The sequence below is a fragment of the Lepus europaeus genome, chromosome 10 (genome assembly GCF_033115175.1).
Source record: "Lepus europaeus isolate LE1 chromosome 10, mLepTim1.pri, whole genome shotgun sequence".
NCBI lineage: Eukaryota > Metazoa > Chordata > Mammalia > Lagomorpha > Leporidae > Lepus > Lepus europaeus.
Genome location: NC_084836.1, coordinates 42,513,598 through 42,534,075, shown reverse-complemented (window position 1 = coordinate 42,534,075; position 20,478 = coordinate 42,513,598). Strand labels below are relative to the sequence as shown.

At 35.5% G+C, this 20,478-nt stretch overlaps 1 protein-coding gene across 3 annotated transcripts in view; it reads left to right on the top strand.

Annotated features, from left to right (window-relative positions):
• Positions 1 to 19,623, top strand: part of NAV3 (neuron navigator 3) — a 1,248,892-nt gene extending 1,229,269 nt beyond the window's left edge. For all 3 annotated transcript variants that reach the window (XM_062203163.1, XM_062203166.1, XM_062203165.1), the window contains 6 exons: positions 4,228 to 4,382; positions 5,417 to 5,488; positions 6,051 to 6,247; positions 7,112 to 7,230; positions 11,675 to 11,878; positions 16,867 to 19,623. In XM_062203163.1, coding sequence (XP_062059147.1) covers positions 4,228 to 4,382; positions 5,417 to 5,488; positions 6,051 to 6,247; positions 7,112 to 7,230; positions 11,675 to 11,878; positions 16,867 to 16,986 — 867 coding nt within the window. In that variant the 3' untranslated portion in view covers positions 16,987 to 19,623. The remainder of the gene's footprint in view (positions 1 to 4,227; positions 4,383 to 5,416; positions 5,489 to 6,050; positions 6,248 to 7,111; positions 7,231 to 11,674; positions 11,879 to 16,866) is intronic.
• Positions 19,624 to 20,478: the final 855 nt, after the last annotated feature.

Here is a 20,478-nt window from a genome sequence, read left to right as displayed (position 1 = left end):
CACCCTGTCACTTATTTGTTGTGATATTAAGTGCTTGACTCTCCCCTTCCTTCCTCCCTTCCTCTATTGTAGTCTCCTTCTCTCCCTCTTCTTAATGTTTAGCACATGTAGCATGCTGCAGTTGGTAAACCATTGCTAGAAATTCACCTGACTTCTATGATTATCATTCTTTCCTTGTTTCCTTCCTACTTCCCTGGTAAGTTCCTTTTATGTCTCTTACACTGACTGCTGTCCCTTCATCTACTGATAAATGAAAATATTCCTCACCATTATGTTCTTTCTCACATCTGTGCTCCTCTGGACGATTCCCAAAAAATGAACGCTAACACTTGAACTTCTATACTTTTCTAACCGCTTGATTTGCAGTTTCCCTTCTCTCTTTTTCTGGCTTTATTCATTCACCTCATGGATAGTAGAATACCTTTATTTTATAATTAAAATATGATCACATACAAGTTTTCCAATGTTTTCCTGTTGTTTTCTGGAGCACATTGTTCCCTGTTCAGTCCCATAATATGTCTTGACTTCAACAATTTCAGTATTTTCTGGAGTGTTATCTGTTCTTTATTTTCAATACATTTACCATACTGTGAAGTTACTTTTCTAACCACTTTACTTACATTCCCAGAACACTCAATGTGTTTTCCTTACCGACAGTCCAGTAATCTTACCTATCACTTAGGTTTGCACATTTTCCTCTCCACTTTATTTTCCACCATTTGCTTTCACAAAACACATACTACTATTTCTTCCCCATATGGCTACCATTTTGTTCATGTTTCTGCTTTCAATTATTCTTCTCTACCTATTTGGAAACCTCATCTCTCTCATTTTTAAGCATCAAAATATTGCCTAATCTTACGAAAACAAGTTTCATGGCAAATAATACTGCTACCAGAGAGCCTTTTTCCAGAAACCACAAGTGGTCTTTACATTCTCTAAGCAAAAATCTTTATACCGTAAGGTATTTTTCTGACTGTGGGTTATGATTATATATGTTTATACCTACTCATCTATGCATGTTTCTTGAATCTCCTTTCCATTTCTGATTAATCAGTATATGCTTCAGATTTCTATCATTGATAAATAAATTGTTCTTCCCTACTGAAAAGAAATAATCGGGGCTGGCGTTGTGGCTCACTTGGTTAATCCTCCACCTGTGGCACCAATATCCCATATGGGCACCAGGTTCTAGTCCTCGTTGCTCCTCTTCCAGTCCAGCTCTCTGCTGTGGCCCAGGAGGGTAGTGGAGGATGGCCCTAGTGTTTGGGCATCTGCACCCGTGTGGGAGACCAGGAAGAAGCACCCGGCTCCTGGCTTCAGATTGGCGCAGTGCCGGCCATAGCAGCCATTTGGGGGGTGAACCAATGGAAGGAAGACCTTTCTCTCTGTCTCTCTCACTGTCTAACTCTGCCTGTCAAATAAATTTGAAAAAAAAAGAAAAGCATCTGACAATATTTTTAAAAAATAAAATAAAATAAAAAATAAAGAAAATAATCAAGTAAGCACATCAGTGTTTCACAGTTGTTTAAATAAGATCCAACTTCCTCTACATGATTTGAAGTCTTCAGTGTTTCTCTTTGATTGTATATATCACTACCACATACCATGTTCTCTTGCAACAACAGAACACTTGTTTCTTATAAGAAATCATACATAGCCGGTGCCGCGGCTAAATAGGCTAATCCTCTGCCTTGCGGCGCCAGCACACCGGGTTCTAGTCTCGGTCGGGGCGTTGGATTCTGTCCCGGTTGCCCCTCTTCCAGTCCAACTCTCTGCTGTGGCCCAGGAAGGCAGTGGAGGATGGCCCAAGTGCTTGGGCCCTGCACCCGCATGGGAGACCAGGAGAAGTACCTGGCTCCTGGCTTCGGATCAGTGGCCATTGGGGGGTGAACCAACAGAAAAAGGAAGACCTTTCTCTCTCTCTCACTGTCCACCCTGCCTGTCAAAAAAAAAAAAAAAAAAAAAAAGAAATCATACATGCACACTTCCCACCTTCCTTTTTGATGGTTTAGACAGCAAGTTTTCCCTCACTCTACTGTGTTGTTCTCTGAAACTTAAGTCCAGATCTTAAGTTTCAGTTAGGTTTTAAGTTTAAGTTAAGTTTTCCCATGATGTTTTCTGTATTTCATCTACCGCACTGTATTTTGATTCACTTGTTGACTGACTTCTCTGCAAATCAGCCCCAAGTTCTTAGAATACAGAAATTTTATTTTATCTCTGAATCCTTGGTGCCAGAAGACCTGCTGTAAAGTAGATGCTTGATCAAAGTGTTGAAAGAATGAATAATTTCACATTTGTCCATTGGGATTCTGTAAAATTAATCTCAAGTGCTACCACTGTATGGAGTTCATCTGATCCCCACGTTGGAATTAATTCCTCTCATTCCCTTATAGGACCTCTCTATTTTAGCTTCTCTTGTGGAATGTTTCACACTGCATTTTATAATTTCATTATTTATGTGTGTGCCTCTTGTCCTTCCAAGCTCCAGTGTTTATCTCCCCTGGAAAACTTGTTATTTCATTTCATTTGATATTATTTTACTTTTTACATTCACAAAATAGGTCACAACTGTTCTGTTGACTTATCATAGCTCAAAATATACCCATGATGTTATATTGAAATGATTTCTCATATTTGAATCTCAGTCCCTAATGCGACAGCTCTTTCAGCCTACAGGGGAGGACAGATGAATTGCCCTCTGTAAGCCCCATTCCCACGCCCAGTTCAGAAAAGTACTTGATGTGGTTTATAATAAATGCTAAACTTCCTTGAACTCCTTAATAGCATGAATCAACTTTGTTATTTTTTTATATCCTAACGGTTGGTCAAGGGGTAGGAACATAATCTATAGATGCTGAATATTTCATATGTAAATGAATGACACTATAACTAGATTAGTGATACTTAAGGTAAATAAAATTCTTGATACTACTCACTGATTTTAACCATATTTTTCTACATTCTCTGATTTAGGCAACATCTTATGGTTGGCTGCTTCAGTATAAAACAAATATCTTAATTCTTTAATAAACTTTTATATTGACTTAAGTAAATATTTCTAAATGCCTCAAAACCCTGCATCTTATTTTATCCTCTTCTTTTAGTCCTCAAGTGTTATTACAGATAGTGACAGGTTGCCTCTAGGGTGAGTGGTTCACAATATTTACCTGGCTGCTGGAAACTGCGCTCATGGAAGTGTTTTTTAACCCTGAGCAAGATTTACAAATTGGAAATGTCATTGTAAATATGCAAATATTGTGGAAATGCTCTTAGTGATTAAGATAATTCTAAGAAAGCTAATTATGTTCCTGGCCTACCCATCTGTGAGAGGAGTCAATCAGTAGACTGGTTATCATATTTAGATTAAAAGCTATTAGAAATAACACCAATAAATCAAGAAGTTCAAGGAATACTGAATGCTAAATAGCATTTAAATAATCTGGTGAAATACAGCAAAAGTTGTCTTTGTTTAAAAATCCCAGTAGTTAAGGAGTGGATGTTGTGTTGCAGTAGGTTAGGCGGCCATGTAGGATGCCTGTATGTCAGAGTTCTGGGTCAAGTACCACCTGCTGACTTCCAGTCCATCTTCCTGCCACTGTTTCCTGGGAGGCAGTGGATTATGACTCACCTGCTTGAGTGTCTGCCACCCTCATAGAAGGCCAGAATGGGGTTCCTGGCTCCTGGTTTCAGCCTGACCAATCCCTAGTGGTGTAAGCATTTAGGGAGTGTACCAACAGATGAAACATATGTCTCTCTCTCTCTCTCTCTCTCTCTCTCTCTCTCTCTCTCATTTTCTTGCTCTCATTCTTGCTTTTACTCTGCCTTTCAAGTAAATGGAAATAAAAAAATAAGCATTTTTATAAATCACAGTGGTAGAATACAGATTATAAGTAAATAATTCACTTTACTTGAATTAGGGTACTATAATATCGTGTATAATTAGGGTACATAATATCATGCTCGTCTCTCCTCATTTTATGATTCATCATCATGAATTCCATGTTGTGTTATATTTTATATGACATACTTGCTTTCAAAAATTATATGTATATATATATATACAAATATATAATGTTTATTTTTCAGATGAATATAGCAAAATGGTTTATGTCTTTTGGTGAAAGAAACTAGATAAAAACCAGCCATGCTATTCCTAGAACATTAATTGTTTTCCTTTGCTATAAGTTTGTCATTGATTAATTTATTCTTTTTATGATTTTAAAGGAACTGCAACAATACCTAGCTAACCTGGCTGAACAATGCAGTGCTGATAATAATGGTGTAGAGCTCCCAGTTGTAATAATTCTTGATAATCTCCATCATGTGGGCTCTTTGAGTGATATCTTCAATGGTTTCCTCAACTGTAAATACAACAAATGGTATGCATATAAAATATCTTGAATTGTCAAATATGAAACACTGGTGATTGAATTTGCTTTCATGTGACTTTCTACACTTTAACACCTCCAATGATGCCACCAGTTTGAGAGCTCCTCATTAATGTTAGACCATATTTCCAAAGAATCTGTATGTATTCTCTACAATATCTGTTTATTTATTAAACAACTATGTCTCAAACTCTTTTGTGGAAACATTATTTCCTTGATGATATTTCCTTCTGTAGACATGTCAAAAGTTTTGGAGATGAATACCAATGATGTAACAGTTTGATCTGGGAAATTAACAACTAGAAGGATCTTATAGAGTTCTTGTTTCATTCTCAGCCTTTATTAAAGTTTAAATTCAAATTTTCTGTAAAGATAAATAAATTCAGTTATAACTCCCTCCAGTTTGTCTTATTTATTATTCTTAGTGAAAGGAAGGTTAAAGTGGGATATAAAAAACCTGAAAGCCATGAAGATTCATTACATGATGGTCTCTAAAAAAAGTACATGAGAACATCCTTATAAATGATACTCATTTTAATGATTCCGCATATTCCAATTAGTCTCTGTTAGTGATAAAAAGTCACAAGCAGGTCAGAATAAAATGAAGGGCTAAAGAGGAATACAAATTCTCTCATGTTTTTAAGGAACTTTAAAATAACTATGAAACCTTAAAATAGGAAAAATTATTAATTTGATTATAAGCCTGAGAGTTAAAGGATTTTAGAGTGGGACAAGACCATCATGAATATTATAACTTCTTTATTTTATAGGTGAATAAATTCAGGCTCAGAGAAAGAAAATGTTTTGCCTGAATGCCAGAGCTAAAATTACAGCCCCAAATACCAATCTCAGATCAAATAATCCTCTGTCATTTTTTCAGATTAACATAACAGAATTATCCTTTTGAAGCTTACTGTTCAAATGATATAATTTGTATTTATCTTCAATGTTTCCTAAGATAATTTTAGTGAATTAATCATCTCTACCTCCAGTACATATAAATTTTTTATTTTTTATTTTCTTAGTCCTTATATTATTGGAACAATGAATCAGGGAGTTTCTTCATCACCAAATCTAGAGCTGCATCATAATTTCAGGTAAAAAAAAAAAAAGTTGAAAGCCCTTTTTTTTGTTATTGTTTCTTCTGTTTGTTTCAGTGTTTATCTTTGTGGGTTGACACAGTGCTGACCTGTGCTGTGAAAATAATTCTCACTTCTTCCGACACCCTTTCTGAAGCAGACATTTGGTAATCCTCAACCTGTAATCAGAAGAATTTCTTTTAAAAAGCAAAGACATGCTTTTCCTGCTCACTATGTCTCTGGCTAAAGTGGAGCACTTTTCTTCTAGGTGTGAGGAATGTGAAGAGTTCCTATTTAAGGATCTGTGATTCTCCTGCAGGAAAAGAGCTCAGTATGCAGACTCCTACTTACTTTTGATGTGCTTTGGCTTCTGCATCTCTTCAGCTCAAAAAGTAGGGCTAGCCTTATTTTAGCACTGATGCTCCAATACCTTCTGAGGCATTTGATCGTTGATCTAAGAGCATTATCATTTGGAATGAGAGCATTATTACTCTGTATGGGAAAGGAAATCCCTGTGCACTTAAAATTTGTATAAAAATTTCTGTTTTTCTCTCTCTCTCTTTTTTTTTTTTTTTTTAAGGTGGGTATTATGTGCAAATCACACAGAACCGGTGAAAGGCTTTTTAGGCAGGTATCTTCGAAGGAAACTGATAGAGGTAGAAATTGAAAGGAACATACGCAATAATGACCTAGTCAAAATAATAGATTGGATTCCTAAAACATGGCATCATCTCAACAGTTTTTTGGAAACACACAGCTCTTCTGACGTTACCATTGGTGAGTTCCAAAATTACAATGTGCCATTTTCCAGGAACTAACAGTACTTGGTAAATATGGCCAGATTGGATGGTCGAAAATAACAAGCAAACCTAATGTTTTTCAAGGTTTCAAAGATTTAAGTTAACTTATTTTTTCTTCACTTCTGAATGTTTGCTTTCTTCGTAGCTTGTTTCTCCAACTATATTAATTTTCTCTGACAATTATAGATTAGTGTTATATTACTGAGATCACATAAGTTCAATATAGATAAATATCTAAAATTTAATTTTAAGTTAAATAGTATCTACTTAAGGTACTTTTTATGCTAAGGCAAATTTTTGTTAATAACTCATATCAAATATAGCTATAAAATACTTTAGAGATTATTTATGTGTTTTATATTTTTATGAAGACAAAAAGTATTTGAATTGCTTCTCTTGGTTGGTATAAAAAGGATTACTATTATATTCCTTTTTTATGGAAATGTGCGGAAATCCCTTTCTGATTGCTATAGATCATAAAAGTGAATTCTACATGGGGATCGGAATATCCATCCTGAATCCCAAATCCAAAAATAATGAGATATTTTATATTCACTGGTTCCTTTCAGCACAGTTTTATCATCTGTAGACTGGGTTGGCTAACATGATATTTATAATAACTCCTAAGTTTATATACAGTTTTTTAAATTAATAGTTTATTGTAGAAAGAAAGAAGAGGCCTGGAGGAAAGTTACTTTAATTAAAATCCAGCTGGCTAACATTATAGTTTCTTAAAAGTTTGCAGGAAATATATGAAATCTCCTAAGTGATATCTAAATGTATATTTGGATTGTTAAATATAATGCTTCTCAAAAATGCCCTGTTATTTGTTTCTTCTTAGGTCCCCGGCTGTTTCTTTCTTGCCCTATGGATGTAGAAGGTTCTAGAGTGTGGTTTATGGATCTCTGGAACTATTCTTTAGTACCTTATATTTTGGAAGCAGTGAGAGAAGGTCTTCAGGTATAGTACTCAGTTTTTATTACTGTTTACAAACCAGTCATTCTTTTAAAAGCAAAAAATATTCATTTCTCTGGGTATTTCTGACAAAAAAAAACACGCATGTGAAGTATTTAAATAAAGAAGTAAAATTTTAAGGAGCAACTATTTTATAATGTTTGTTGTGAGGACAAATATTTAAGACAAAGTAAAAGCAGTAATCCTAACAACTACACAATTAAGACCAAATGTGTTGCCATGGGTATTTACTGATTGTTCTAATTAGATAGCTAGTTAATCACACAGTTACACATCTGAAGACTCACCCATGTCTACATGTGTCTTGGCCATTTATACTTGTAGCTTATAATTTTCTAACAAATAGTTTTTATTCATAGATTTCCTGTTTTTAGTATGTTTTTATCTGTGATGGTTTGCTTTACCAACAGCATTGCTGTTCCTCTCATTGCCCTCCCATCATGAGGCCCTGTTTATTCTCAACTAAAAAATGAAAATATATCCCTAATAGCAAAACCTTATTCTTCCACAAAATAAGGTCCATGGGCCTTGCCTCTGCCTTAAATTGGGAAATTTCATGAAGTTGTGGAGTTATAAATCTCTTTAAGATTTGTGTTACATAAGCACTCAACTTATTATGGAAGAATCCAGTCTCCTTTTCAATTACTCAGCCAAGGTTTAGACAGTTTTTACTTAGACATCTCTATTTCTGGTTTTCACACTGCTACTATTTCACACTGCTACAAGAATTAAGAGACGGTTCATATTTTCTACATTCTGTTATCTGCAATACTTTATTTTACTATCTAAAAAATTGATTACCTGTTTTCTGTTCCCTTACTCCCTCTCATTCTCATGCTCTCCTCACCTATTGGAATGACAAGGCAATGTTCAGAGCTATCACACAAGCGTTAGTGAACATGCTGAACATTGTGAAGATGCTCTGAGCCCACAGAGATTGAGCTAACATCTAAACAATGCTATCGATTGGTTCCGCCCTGGAATTACATAACACAAATGTATAGTTTATAGACCAAGAAAATGTACAAAACTTGACAAAATATTATACCAATGATTTTCATTTTTCAATTGTAATATAGCATTTCAAGTTTTCTCTAAAACTGTTACACTGCCTAGCATATAAATTGAGTATTTCAGTTTTCATCATTTATATCCCAAATAAATCACTTTATGAAAATTCATGTGTAATATTCTACAAGTTGTAATTTTAAAACGAATATTTAAGTAACTGTTCTGTAAATGCAGATATAGTTTTAATAAACCATTATTCATTTCTTTTTAATTTTTTGCTTGCAAATTAGAGAGGGATAAATGGAGCTCTCATTCACTGATTGCCTCCCCATATGCCCCCCATAGCCTGGGGCTAGGCCTGGCTGGCTCTGGGAGCAAAGAACCCAACTCAAGTCTTGCATGTGCGTAGCTAGGAGGACTCAACTACTTGAACTAATACTTCTGCCTCCCAGGGTACACGTTAACAGAAGGTAAAATTTGGTACAGGACCAAGGTTAAACCATTTACTACAAAATGAAATGTGAGCATCCTAACCCAGGTCTTAACCACGGGCCAGATGCCTGCCCCAAGTCTATTTGTTCACAATTGCTTTGGCTGTTCTGGGTCTTTTGTGATTTCAAATGAATTTTAGGATTTTTTTTTTCTAATTCTACAAATACTATCATTGTTATTTTGATGGGGGTTATCTTAAATATATAGATCACTTTAGATAGTATGACCATTTTAGCAATATTAATTCTTCCAATCCATGAACATTGAATATCTTTACTTTTATGTGAATATCAATTATATTTTTTCATTAAGTCTTTGGATAATTTTATTCTTAAGTATTTTGTTGGGGGTGATTATTAGAAGTTTAATCAGAATAAGATGATTATTAGAGATACTATTCTTTTTTAAAAAAAACTTTTATTTAGTAAATATAAATTTCCAAAATACAGCTTGTGGATTACAATGGCTTTTTCCCCCCAATAACTTCCCTCCCAGCCTCAACCCTCCCAACTCCCACTCCCTCTCCCATTCCATTCACATCAAGATTCATTTTCAATTATCCTTATATACAGAAAATCAATTTAGTATATATTAAGTAGATTTCTACAGTTTGCTCCCACACAGAACATAAAGTGTAAAATACTGTTTGAGTACTAGTTATAGCATTAATTGATATTGAACAACATATTAAGGACAGAGATCCTACATGAGGAGTAAGTGCACAGTGACTCCTGTTGTTGACTTAACAAATTGACATTTGTTTATGGCGTCAGTAATCTCCCTAGGCTCTTGTCATGAGTTGCCAAGGCTACGAAAGCCTTTTGAGTTCGCGGACATTGGTTTTATTTAGACAAGGTCATAGTCGAAGTGGAAGTTCACTCCTCCCTTCAGAGAAAGGTACCTCCTTCTTTGATGGCCTGTTCTTTCTACTGGGATCTCACTTGCAGAGATTTCTCATTTAGGTTGGTTTGTGTGTGTGTGTTTTTTTTTTGTTGTTGTTGTTGTTTTTTTTTTTTTTTTTTTTTTGCCAGCGTGTGTTGGCTTTCCATGCCTAAAATACTCTCGTGGGCTCTTCAGCCAGATCCGAATGCCTTAAGGGATGATTCTGAGGCCAGAGTGCTGTTTAGGACATCTGCCATTCTATGAGTCTGTTGTGTATCCCGCTTCCCATGTTGGATCGTTCTCTCCCTTTTATTCTATCAATTAGTATTAGCAGACACTAGTCTTGTTTATGTGATGCCTTTGACTCTTAGACCTATCAGTGTGATCAATTGTGAATTGAAATTGATCAGTTTGACTAGTGAGATGGCATTGGTACATGCCACCTTGATGGGATTGAATTTTCTTATTCTTATTTACTCTCATGGAAAGTTTCAGTAGAGTGAATTAAAGGAAAAGAAATATCTTTCACTTATGTTTCTAAAGTGCGTTTTAGTAGAGAACTTTATTTAGTGTCAAGCATAGACTTTTTTTTAATTTTTAATTTTAATTTTTAATTAGCTTTTGACAGATTCAGAGTGCTTTGTAGATGGAATTCTAAGAACATAATGATATTCCTTTACCCCTTTCCTCCAACCCTCCTTTCTTCTCCCTCCCTTTCTTTGTTGTTTTTTAGATAACATATTTTAGATTTATATTATGGTGGAAAGGCTTAATACTTTGCTGAATGAGAAGTTTAATAAGAAAAAAGAAAAAAGACCCTAATTTAGTGGGAATATAAACAATGGCTGTAAACAATAATTGAATGGAAAAATGACCATTTCACCCATATACAGTAGATTTTAAAGTAATCATAGATCATTAAAACTATAGCAGGATAACATACTTAACCATTGATTTGTAAAAGGTATAAAACAAGGTTTCACAAAACGATATTTGCAGCAGTACTGATACACACAACATTTCTTCCTTCTTTTATTTATTTATTTATTTATTTATTTTTTAATTTGACAAGTAGAGTTATAGACAGTGAGAGAGACAGTTGTTTTGTTTTTTAAGTTTTAGCTCCCGCATAAAAGGGAGAACATGTGGTATTTGTGTTTCTCTGTCTGGCTTATTTCACTCAACATGATGTCCTCTAGTTGTGTCCATTTTGCTGCAAATGGTAGAATTTCATTATTTTTTTATAGCTGAATAATATTCCATTGTGCATATGTATCACATTTTATTTATCCATTCATCTGATGATGGACACCTTGGTAGGGTGCAAATTTTGGCTATTGGGAACAGTGCTGCTATAAACGTAGTGGTGCAGGTATCTCTTTGATACACTCTGTTCATGTCTTTTGGGTATATACCCTGTAGTAGGATTGCTGGATCATACGGCAAGTTTGTTTCTAGTCTTTTAAGTAATCTCCACACCATTTTCCACAGTGGCTGTACTAATTTAGATTCCTGCCAACAGTGTGTAAGTGTTACCCTTTCCCCACATCCATGCCAGCATTTGTTAATCTCTGTTATGGATTTATCCATTCTGACAGGAGTGAAGGCATAGACTTTTTACAATACTCCATAAGTACAGTTTTTATTTCTTGAATTTTTCTTCTTAAAATTACTAATGAAGATAAACATGGGTAGTCATTTCTACAAGGATTTATAATAAACCTTCCTCATACTCTCCCCCAAATGCTAATCATCTACCCCAGTGTTCTGTTTTGTTTTGCTAAACCTTCAAGTTTAAAGTGAGTTATGTAGACAAATATCTAAATATTTCTTTAAATATTAAATATTATTAATAAATATTAAAACATTTATTCATTTAAATAATAAATAATATTTAAAATCTGGAAAATTGTGTATGGACATTTAATTCCCTTGAAATTCTCACAGGAACTCAATGTGCAACAGAAACATTCAGTTAGTAGTCACCTTGTTTACCTAATAGCAAAGCATTTTATATCTTCCAAACTATGTGGTCAACTTTCAGATGTATGGGAAACGTGCACCATGGGAAGATCCTTCAAAATGGGTGCTTGACACATACCCATGGAGCTCAGCATCTCTGCCTCAGGAAGGCCCTGCATTACTTCAGTTGCGACCAGAAGATGTGGGGTATGAGGGCTGCACGTCCACTAAGGAAGCCACAACCTCAAAGCACATTCCACAAACTGACACAGAAGGAGATCCTCTGGTGAGAACCTGATGTTTGATTTTCCCTGGGTAATTCATACTAAACCATGTGGTCATTAGCATGAAGCCATTTGTATCAAAGGCATTATCCTGGATCAGATTTGGGACTGTCCTGATGCTCAGATTTTACTGTATTACCTTTGACCTACTTTTACTGAATGAAATCATTAAAATGTAAACCAAACTTGTATACAGAAAAATAATCAAGAAACACACCAGGTTGACATCTATGATATTATTTTTCTCATTATGCAGTAAATTATGTAAATAATTAAATAGATAAAATTTTTAGATATCATAGTTCAACTCAACAGGAATATAAGAGAAAATTGAATTTTGTTCTTAAATTAAATGCTCAAAGAGAGTAAAATCCATTGTATACTTGGAGAATGTCAATTAGCTTGACTAAACTTAGAATTATCTTTTCTTCTATAGTAGAGAAAGATAAATTGACTTGGAAATGAGAGAGGAATTATTCTACTTGCTTTGCTCAACTTTTAAGTTTGTATAGTTTAGTTTTTAAGATACTAGAATAACTTTAATAAAAGCCTCTAAATCTCCAAAATATAAAATTTCTGAAAATATCAAGTACATGAGGTCATTTATGAAAGACTACCTTTATGTATCTATATTTTATTTTTATAAATTACATTTTAGGTATTGGTATCACATGTAATATGTTTGTCAGCTTCCCATTCTGTGATTAAAAATATCAACTTATACAACTATAATGAAAGAAAAGATACTAATATAAAGGCCATTATATTTCTAAAATACAAAAATGATGATCAAAATTATAACCTATGACTATCCAAGAATGTAAAATGAGTTGATATTTCAACAACGAAGACCATATGTGTCAATATGTTAGATGTTCATTCTTAACATTTTTGGAGTTACATTAGTAAAATCTCATAAACTTTCAAGATCCTCTTCCCCAGCAAAATATATACACACTGAAAAATTTTCATGCTATTTAAAGATTTCCATAAAGACACTGAAGTATATAGAATATATATATATATATATATATATATATATATATATATATATATAAATGGATCCTCTATTTAAGATACCTGTTCTAGGCCAGAGTTTCATCAGCAGCCCAAACTTATAATTCTGTAAGATGGTAACTGGCCTTGTGAGATCAAGAGTTGTGGTAGAATTTATTTGAATTCAGCATAACTTTAAGCATACACTAATAATTGCTGATAGAATGCTCAACATTTAATATAGTAAACATAAGTTTTAAGTACAAGTATAGATTATTTAATTTGAATTTTTCATGAATTCCATTTCTGCCTTTGCAGTTTTAATATGCAATATCTGTTGTATATAAGGAAAGGTGTTGGCCATTGCCACGGCTCACTTGGCTAATCCTCCGCATGTGGTGCTGGCACACCGGGTTCTAGTCCTGGTCGGGGCGCCGGATTCTGTCCTGGTTGCTCCTCTTCCAGTCCAGCTCTCTGCTGTGGCCCGGGAAGGCAGTGGAGGATGGCCCAAGTGCTTGGGCCCTGCAGCTGCATGGGAGACCAGGAGGAAGCACCTGGCTCTTGGCTTCTGATCAGCACAGCGTGCTGGCAATAGCGGCCATTTGGGGGGTGAACCAAGGGAAATGGAAGACCTTTCTCTCTGTCTCTCTCTCTCACTGTCTAACTCTGCCTGTCAGGAAAAAAAAAAAAAAAAAAAAGGAAAGTTGTTCATAATATTTCTTTTAATTATGAATCAATAGCATAGAAAACCCTTAAGAAATGCTCTCAATTTTCCATTTCCTGTGGTCCAAGTCATCTAATCTATTTAATAATCCCACTCCCCCCCACCTCACTACCAGTACTTCAGGTACAGGAAAGAAATTCAAAGTTTCCCATTCCAACATAAAATTATAAAATAATTTCTGGTTCTTAATCTGCTACTTTATTAAATATCTTAAGAAATAAGACTTTTTGTTATCTTATATACTAATTGGAAAAAAAATAAAAATAAATATATACATTAGCACATTCTGATAGGGAAATAATATTCTCTCTTGCTTTCATTTCTATATATTTCTGTAATTACTGACATAAGTCAAAAACATATTTGAAGTTCAGTCTAAATAAGAAATCTTAGGGGAAAATGTACTAGTATCCAGAAATCTTGTTTTGAATCTGAACAAGGATGCAAGATTTTGACACATCTCACATTGTTTTAAAAATACAATGTACATTCATTGTCAACAAACTGAATGTTAATAAGTATGTACTTAGTGCTAAGACCTAGTGATCAGGGATAAAATAAGTTGTCATTTTTTATCTCAAGTAGTTCATGGTCCAGCAGTAGAGAGAGAGATCTACCCATATAAGTTGCAACACAATAATGAGAGAGATACATGGTTGGTAAAGTTGGCAGTTCATTGAGGATATAGTAGGAGAAAGCTTTACTGAGAAAATGCTTGAGCTGCGTCTTGAAGAATGAATAGGAGTTCAACATAAGGTTGGATGGGAGACATCCAAAATTAAGGGAAGAGCATTTGAAACATTATAGAAAAGTATAATAATGCCAGGGTATTTAGTGACCTCTGTACAAGTTGGTGGGAGAAATTAAAGTTACCAGAGTATAAAATCCCTAGATGATGCTGAGCCTTGTTTATCTTTGGAGGAGCTTACAACTTTACCACATCGATTTTAGAGAGCTACCAAAGGTTTTTGAGCAGAGGGTTACCTATTTAGATTTGCAGTTTATAAGGATTGCTTTGGTAATATGTAAAGGAAAGATGGAAGGCAACAGAATGAAGATTGGGAGACTAGCAGATTCCAAGTACACAGGATGACACAGACCTGAACAAAGTGTTAGAAATGGTAGACATTATGTTCATGACTACGGGAAAGAAGCAGTACTTTCGTAGATTATTATGATAGATTATTATGATCCATCACAATGATGTTGACTCACACATAACCTTGCCTTCCTTTTGTCATCTTTTATTTAAATGCAGAAAGTAACACTGTAAGAAGACAAAGTAATTTGATTGTATATACTTACTGCAAATCTGAGTCTTAGAACTTATTCTATTGGAATTTATTTAGTAGGGCAATATTTTCTTTCTTTTCTTTTCTTTTCTTTTCTTTTTTTTTTTTTTTTTTACAGGCATAGTTAGTGAGAGAGAGAGACAGAGAGAAAGGTCTTCCTTCCATTGGTTCACTCCTCAAATGGCCGCTATGGCCAGCGTGCTATGCTGATCCGAAGCCAGTAGGGCAATATTTTCAAAATTCAGATTTGAATAGTACGATTTTTACACCAGGCAACTTTTGTAGTATTTAGGACTCAGATGATTTCAAATGTTTGTACTTGGGAGATAATCATACTGTGTTGAAAGATCTCATTAACCATTTCCACTCTTAATAAATTAGGAGGGTGCTCAAAGCCTACTTATGTTTACAAATCAGCTTCACACAAATGCTTGAACCTAGTGAAGGCTGGATTGATAAAAGAAACAGGGAAGGGAATAGGACCATGCATGAATGTATGGGTATGTGCATGTGTGTGGGTGGGAAAAAATGGGGGGGAGGGAGAGAGAGAGAACGAGAGAGCGAGAGCGAGCGAGCGACAGACACAGAGGTAAGAAAAAAAAAACTGTGTTGATGGCAATATTTGACTTTTTGGCTTCTGGGTTTAAAGATTATCACCCACTTTTTTCATTTTGTAGACTTATATAACCGATTTCATACATTCAGAGAATCTGACTGAAAATTGGTTTGAAAATAAATTGTCCTGTCAGATGGTTAATGTCATTTCGTAATCTACGGTAACTGTTGCATCTTTGGCAGAAAGGCATTCTTACTGCAACTGGCGAGTAGCAGCTTATCGCTGGTCTCATGAGCATTTATGGAACATACATTTTATACTGAACACACAGCATATATATCCTAACAATAACAAATAAAGACTCCTGAGATTTTTCCTTTCTATCTTTAAGTTGGAAACAAAAAACAACTTGTATTGCTTTTTAAAATAATAAAATTATACACAGTAGGTAATACCCATAAAGATCATTACAGTTTATGGAAACCTTGATAAGAAAGCAAGTCCTCTACCACCATGAAGATACACATCAATTTTCCTGTGCTTTCTCCAGCTGTTGAACCATGTATCCATGATTTGCTTTTCAACCACCTTTTTTTTTTAAAGCTTCCATCTCTAACAATAGAGCTGCAGAGCTATCAAAATCCAAGCCATGCCTTTTATTTCATGAAATAGCTGCCTTTGTCCCCAGGTGCTTTCACGCAAAAGTCCTTTTTCCTAGAACAAACATCAGCCTCCTCCTCTGAGGCTGAGAAACTGGAGACAGCCGCTACTGTTCCAGGAGGTGGTTTTTGTTTTCAGTGATATATCAATCACATTGCAGCCAGAAATCTAACAACAACAGAAACTTGACAGCGAATCTTGCCTTTTCCCTCTTCAAATGCTCATGGTCTGTCTCATGCAGTCACCTCCCCTCGAGGTCAGCTCCTGAACAGCAGATGGTGTGCTGTGTGCAGCAGCTGGCTTCATTCTACGCCATCCCCTCCTGCTCTCCAGGGACTGCGCCTGTGTGCGCGCCTGTGTGTGTATGAACATTCACGACTTTCAGTTGCCATTCAGTGCTTGCTGCTCCTCCAGCCAAAAAGCTGAGCTGCTTGGCGGTCTCTCCAGCCACGATCCCAGATGTCCAGCTGTGATACAGTTTCCTTTCCAGTCTCCCTGCTGGAGCAGTATTCATTCACAGCCCCAAATAAAAGACTTATCTACAGGCCCTAGTTTGTCCTTATGGCTCAACGTCGGAGTCATGTTTGGAAGAAATAGTCTAAGAGCCAGGGGCAATGAATGAAAAATCTAAAATTGTTTTTTTCACATTTCTCTCGGATGGGGTGAGGCGGTTCCTGTGTGTGGCTCAGGGCTTTGTTTGTGATGGGACTGGCTTGCTCAATGCATCAATGCATACATAGATGTCTCTTTTCCTTTCTTCAGATGAATATGCTAATGAAACTCCAAGAAGCAGCCAATTACTCGGGCACACAGAGCTGCGACAGCGATAGCACCAGCCACCATGAAGACATTTTGGATTCATCTCTTGAATCTACCCTCTAGAGGGTGAAAAATAGTTAGAGGAAAAGACTATGCTTTTAAAACAAAATGTTTAAAAGAAAGGTATTTTCACTAAACCACTGCCAGTATGAAAGCAGCCAATCAAGGGCCCTGACCCAGAGTCGTGGTGGTCCCCACGGAGGCAGCAGAACTAAGTCTGAACCGCCAAGATGCTAAATTGGAATAGAAGCTTAACTTTATTTTATTTCTAGGCATTTTTGTATCCATGGAGTAGTAGAAGGCTCCGTTACTCAACTGGAAAGGACCCTACCGACAGGGCAACTCAATAGATTGCACATGAGATAGCCAAACTGGACTTTATTTTCTTCCTTGGTAGAAGTTTACGATGCAGACCTTTTTTCGGTTCCTTCCTTTTGTTTCTTCTGAGGGGCTGTTCTCCCCAGGCAGGGTCCGTTCTTCTGATCCGTCCAACCTCTGTGCCACATGGTGCTGGTCACGGGGCTCCGGTAGTGTTTGTGTTGTGCGCTCACCCCATTCCAAAATGAACCCGAGAGGCCAGGCCTCCGAAAAGCACAAATGGAATTGTGCAACCACCAGAGTAACACTACTGCGGCAGTCTGGAGAAGTGCCAATTTCATTCTAACTGCCATGTTCTCATGATGCACTCCACCAACTTTTTATGTCTGAGTCACAGGTTTTATAAGGTTGTTTTTACCACAGTGGTCTTTTGAAACCACCTGCCCACTCCCTTAACAAGAGTTTTATAACAATTATTAGTCGACACTGACAAAAGGCTTTTTTAGGGCTTTATTTGTTTGAGCCTTTTCAGTGAAAGAAGGAACATTTCCTATGGTGCTGTCTCACTGCCTTAAAACAGATTTCTACGACAGTTTAACAGTCGGTTTAAATCCTAAACCATTGGTAATTTCCACTGTCTTTTCATTTACAACCAAGCAACACTAATGAAACACAGTAGCCTCATCTCTCTCGTGTATCTTTCTGTTATTTTTTTAATTTTTTGAAGAAATGGATAGGAGAAAGATCAGTATTTTTGTCTTGTGAATAGATTGTTTTGCCTATCCTCCCACATAGTCAAGTCACCCAGCAACCCTCTTTGACTGTCACTTACAAGCTAAGAGACATGTGGCTAAATTCTACCCAGGTCTGAGTGAAAGAGTTTCAGAAGGCGGGAGATTTTGAATTCTTACCCAGCAGAGCTGGAAGCACTAGATGTAGCATGAGCACAACCATTCGGCTTTCCTTCCCTATTCTGTTGTTTTTTTTTTTTTTTTTTTTTAGTTTTTATTATTCAATCCGTTTTGGCGCATGTTGTTTTGATTGCTATTGTTGTACATGAGAAATTCAGCATTAAAGAACACTGAAGCAGTAAAGTCACTGTGGAAGCAGAAGCGTTTATACTGTAAAAGAAGGTTAGATTTGCACAGTCTACTGGGTAGGTATTGTAAATAATAACTTTTAAAACTTGCACAAATCAACACATACACAAACAAAATTGTATTTTATCCTGTTGGTGTTAAGAGGTGTTTCACTTGCTGAGATTTCCTGTACTTTGCAAACAAATACAGAATGCAAACCCTCAAAGCTGTTATTATCTGGTGTGTTTGTCCTGTACTTACAGTTGTTATGACTATGCAGGAGCTATCAGTGCTAGAGTGAGCATGCTTCAAAACTGTACATGAAGCCAACCCATTTTTTGGACAAGTAAAACTGTCTGCAAGTACATCTATCATGGCAGGCTTTAAAGAGAGTGCATGAAAACTGATCAGTCATTGAGAAGTCACCACCACACACAGAAGACAGGTTTTAAGTCCATAAAACCCAAGGGCTAGGCCATCGTGTAGACTTGTTCTACGCGGGTGAAAATGTGTTACTTCTAGGACGTGTAATTGGTGCTACTCTCTGTGACCACCCATGGGTCAGTTGCTATAAAAAAAAAACAATAAGAACAACAACACAAGACATCTGTGCAGTTTTCAGAGTGTCATTAAGTGTATGGTCTTTACTTGGTGCTATTGCCCTAAGGGAAATCGGAACTGAATTTATGCACGTAGAATTGTCACCCTGACTTTGAAGCCTCAAACATGGATCAATCTGTGGTGAAACATCAATCTATGTAGCTGGATGAGTGACTAGTTGCCCTTGTATAATACATGATCTAAGAAAATTGCTAATCTTTCCCTGCCATTTTGAGAACACAGTCCAAACATGAACATAAACAATTTTCTGCAATACATCCCAGTAGGTCCACCTAGTTTACAACTTAAACTAGTTTGTGAAACATTTGTCTGTATACATTTTATATTTTGTACATTTTTGATGTAACATATCATGTAAATAGGCAGAAACAGTGAAATAAATCATCTGAAAAGTTTTGTAGTCTTTGTAAAGCCCCAACAATAAGTACTTGGTGTCAATGGACTTAACTGGATGATGTATTTTCTATTGGTTTATTGTTCCTCTAGCTTGTAAACCAGCTTGCATATATTTTTTTGCAAATGTGCACCCTGTATCTGTCTAAATTATTACTTTGCCATTAAAGTGGAATTATTTATTGACAACAAGGTGTGGTGTCTGTATTTGGAGAAAAATGAAATAGTTATGCATCAAGAAGTGTCAAGCTTTAAAATGTTGCTTACACTGTTAATCTGCCATCATTGAGGGTGTGTGTAAATTTATATTTTATAATCATCATTGAAAGGGCCTCATAGCTTTTAAATAGGTAAAAAAAAAATCCAAGGAAATAGATATATCTTTTTGAATTAAAGTTATTTATTCAGTGTGTATTTTTAAGAAAACTATGAACAGTCCTAAATTCTTGGTGATGAAATAAGTATTAATATAAAATAAAATGTTGACATTCACTGAGTTAAGTCAGCTCATTAAATGTTTCTTTGTTTTTATTCCTTTAAACTCTCTTTTGACTTTTTAGTTTTAAAGATTGTTTTAATGAAAAAATATTGTTTGGGTTGTGACTTTTTGTAAGTAAAGAAAATTACATTAAAGAAAAAGAAATTCCCTTTATAATTATAAAATTTTATAAAAGTACCATGGGCATCAGTTTAACCTTACTAGTTAGAATGTATGTTTGGTTAATATTAGTAGTGCTATAATTCTAAAAACAAGAAAAATTTTGAATTAGGACAGTTATGGGGGAGGAAGTATTAGTTACAATGGGTCAGTCATCCAAAATGCATTACAACTGATGAATTTATTCCTTTACTTGGATTGAGGGATACAGAAAGTTTCCAGATTTCATCTGAATCTAGATACCTTGTCACCTAAACATGATTCTGTTTAATGCAATAGCAGACTGCATATGCCTGAATTCCAGTACTGTCATTCTTGTCTTGTGACCTGGGCCAGTTTATTCAAATTCTATGTGCCTCTCTTTCTTCACCTATAAAGTTGCGATAGTATCTGCCCCTCACAGATCATTGTGACTACTTTAATAGCCCTTATATTATAAAATATTTATGAGGTATTATTATATATTCAAATATTCTTGAAAACAGT